Source organism: Tupaia chinensis, unplaced genomic scaffold (assembly GCF_000334495.1).
Source record: "Tupaia chinensis unplaced genomic scaffold, TupChi_1.0 Scaffold000272_1, whole genome shotgun sequence".
NCBI lineage: Eukaryota > Metazoa > Chordata > Mammalia > Scandentia > Tupaiidae > Tupaia > Tupaia belangeri.
Window position 1 is genome coordinate 2,729,343 of NW_006159754.1, and position 1,820 is coordinate 2,731,162.

Genomic DNA, 1,820 nt, shown 5'->3' on the forward strand with positions numbered 1-1,820 from the left:
AAAAATAGATATTATGGTTCTTCTTGTGGTCTTTTTTGGCTACTAATACAGTGTGTTGTGTTGACACTCTGATTTTGTCAGATGGTAAAAAGATAACTTTTTCCAGCATCTTCAGTTGTTTGCTACTGATGCATACTTGATGGAATATATTGTGAATTCAGTTTCAGAAAGATTGTGTAATTATGAAGCAGTAACTACTGTCACTGTTTATCTTGGAACTGTTAGGTCAACATCATTAAAGTGGTTGTTACATGACAGTGTTTACCACTTACCTTTGTCCCGCTACTAAGGCATCAGTATATATGAGATGACATTAAACCATCAGGATACAGAAGTTGATAAAGGAATATCATGGCATACAAGGCTCTGTGTCTTGGGTTGATGTGTAGTCTCTTTGTTTATCAAATTTATACACCTATACCGGAAGACATTGAAGAACCCTGGAAAGTAACCATGCTGAATGTTCTCGTGAGAACTACTGAACTTACGGTAACTATCTTCCCCGCTGGGGAAATAGAAAACCTGTTACAAATGCATATACGTTTTTTTCAATAAGTATTTTGACAGTGACTTTGATTTTGGTTTTAGAATAAGTGAATCAAGTAATATGTTTAATTTAATTAATAATTAGCATGCTTACTTGGATCCACACAAAGCGGAAGATGACAAAATTCTTGCTGAGAGACTAGATCTAAAGTCTATCTAAAGGTCACAATCTTTTTTTGTGGTAAGAATGAAATGAATGGTATTGTCTAATAGTAGGTTTGTTAAATAACTTGATCACATTTGACATTTCTAAAGAAACCTTATCTTATACGTTCTCATAAGTCTTACTGTATATATTAGTTGTGCTTTTATATTTTGACGTACATTTAGTATCTTTACTAATTTAGTATCTTTACTGATTTAATGTCTTTCTCCTCTTAAATTGTTTTCAAGCTTTTTAGTCTGTGAAACTTCTTATATATTCTTTAAATTATTGAAGACCCCAAAGAATTTCCTTTGGGGTTACATTTATCAATATTAAATGTATTAGAAACTAACCCCATGAGAAATTAATTCATTTAATGATGATGATAGTAATAATCCATTACAAGTTAATAGAAATGATATACTTTTACAAAGTGAAATGTATTTTGGGCTGGTTCTGTGACTTGGTGTTTAAGTCAGCTGGGTGCCACATAGCTGACTGTATGGTTCAAATCCTGGGTCTGCTCATATCTGTCTTGAATCCTAAAAGGCTGATTTTAAATTTTCCATGGCAATGAAAGAATCTGAGCTCAAATCTACCACACTGAAAATATGATACTCTTCTGTCAGTGCATGCTGTTATTTGGGGGCTTTCCGGCTGATAGTGATAGAAGGAACTGGCAAAAATCCCAAATACTGACAATCCCAAATGCTGATTAGGATATGCCGGAAGAGCTCTCATTCATTGCTAGTGGGGTTGCAAAATGATCCAGCCACTGCAGCCATTTCTTACAAAGCTCAATCTTTTCTTATAGCGTCATCCAGCAGTCTTGCTCCTTAGTATTTATCTAAAGGACTTTAAACCTTATCTCCACACAAAAACTTGTGCATGAATGTGGTCAGCAGCCTTATTCCTTGCCAAAATCTGGAGATAACCAAGATGCCCTTTAGTAGGTGAATAGATAAACTACACTATATCCAGACAATGGAATATTATTCGGTTTTAAAAACAAATGAGCTAGCACACAATAAAACTATGTAGAAGAATTGTAAATGCATTTTAATAAGTGAGAGAAGTCAATTTCAAAAGGCTATATACTATATGATTTGAACTACATGACATACTGGAA

The 1,820-nt window shown here is 33.9% G+C and overlaps 1 protein-coding gene across 1 annotated transcript in view; it reads left to right on the top strand.

Moving 5' to 3' along the window:
• Positions 1-351: 351 nt before the first annotated feature.
• The window catches only part of LOC102485155 (arylacetamide deacetylase-like 2), a 17,347-nt gene continuing 15,878 nt past the window's right edge, over positions 352-1,820 (top strand). Inside the window, exon 1 of the mRNA XM_006149739.1 lies at positions 352-489. Within this exon, the coding sequence (XP_006149801.1) occupies positions 352-489 (138 nt within the window). The remainder of the gene's footprint in view (positions 490-1,820) is intronic.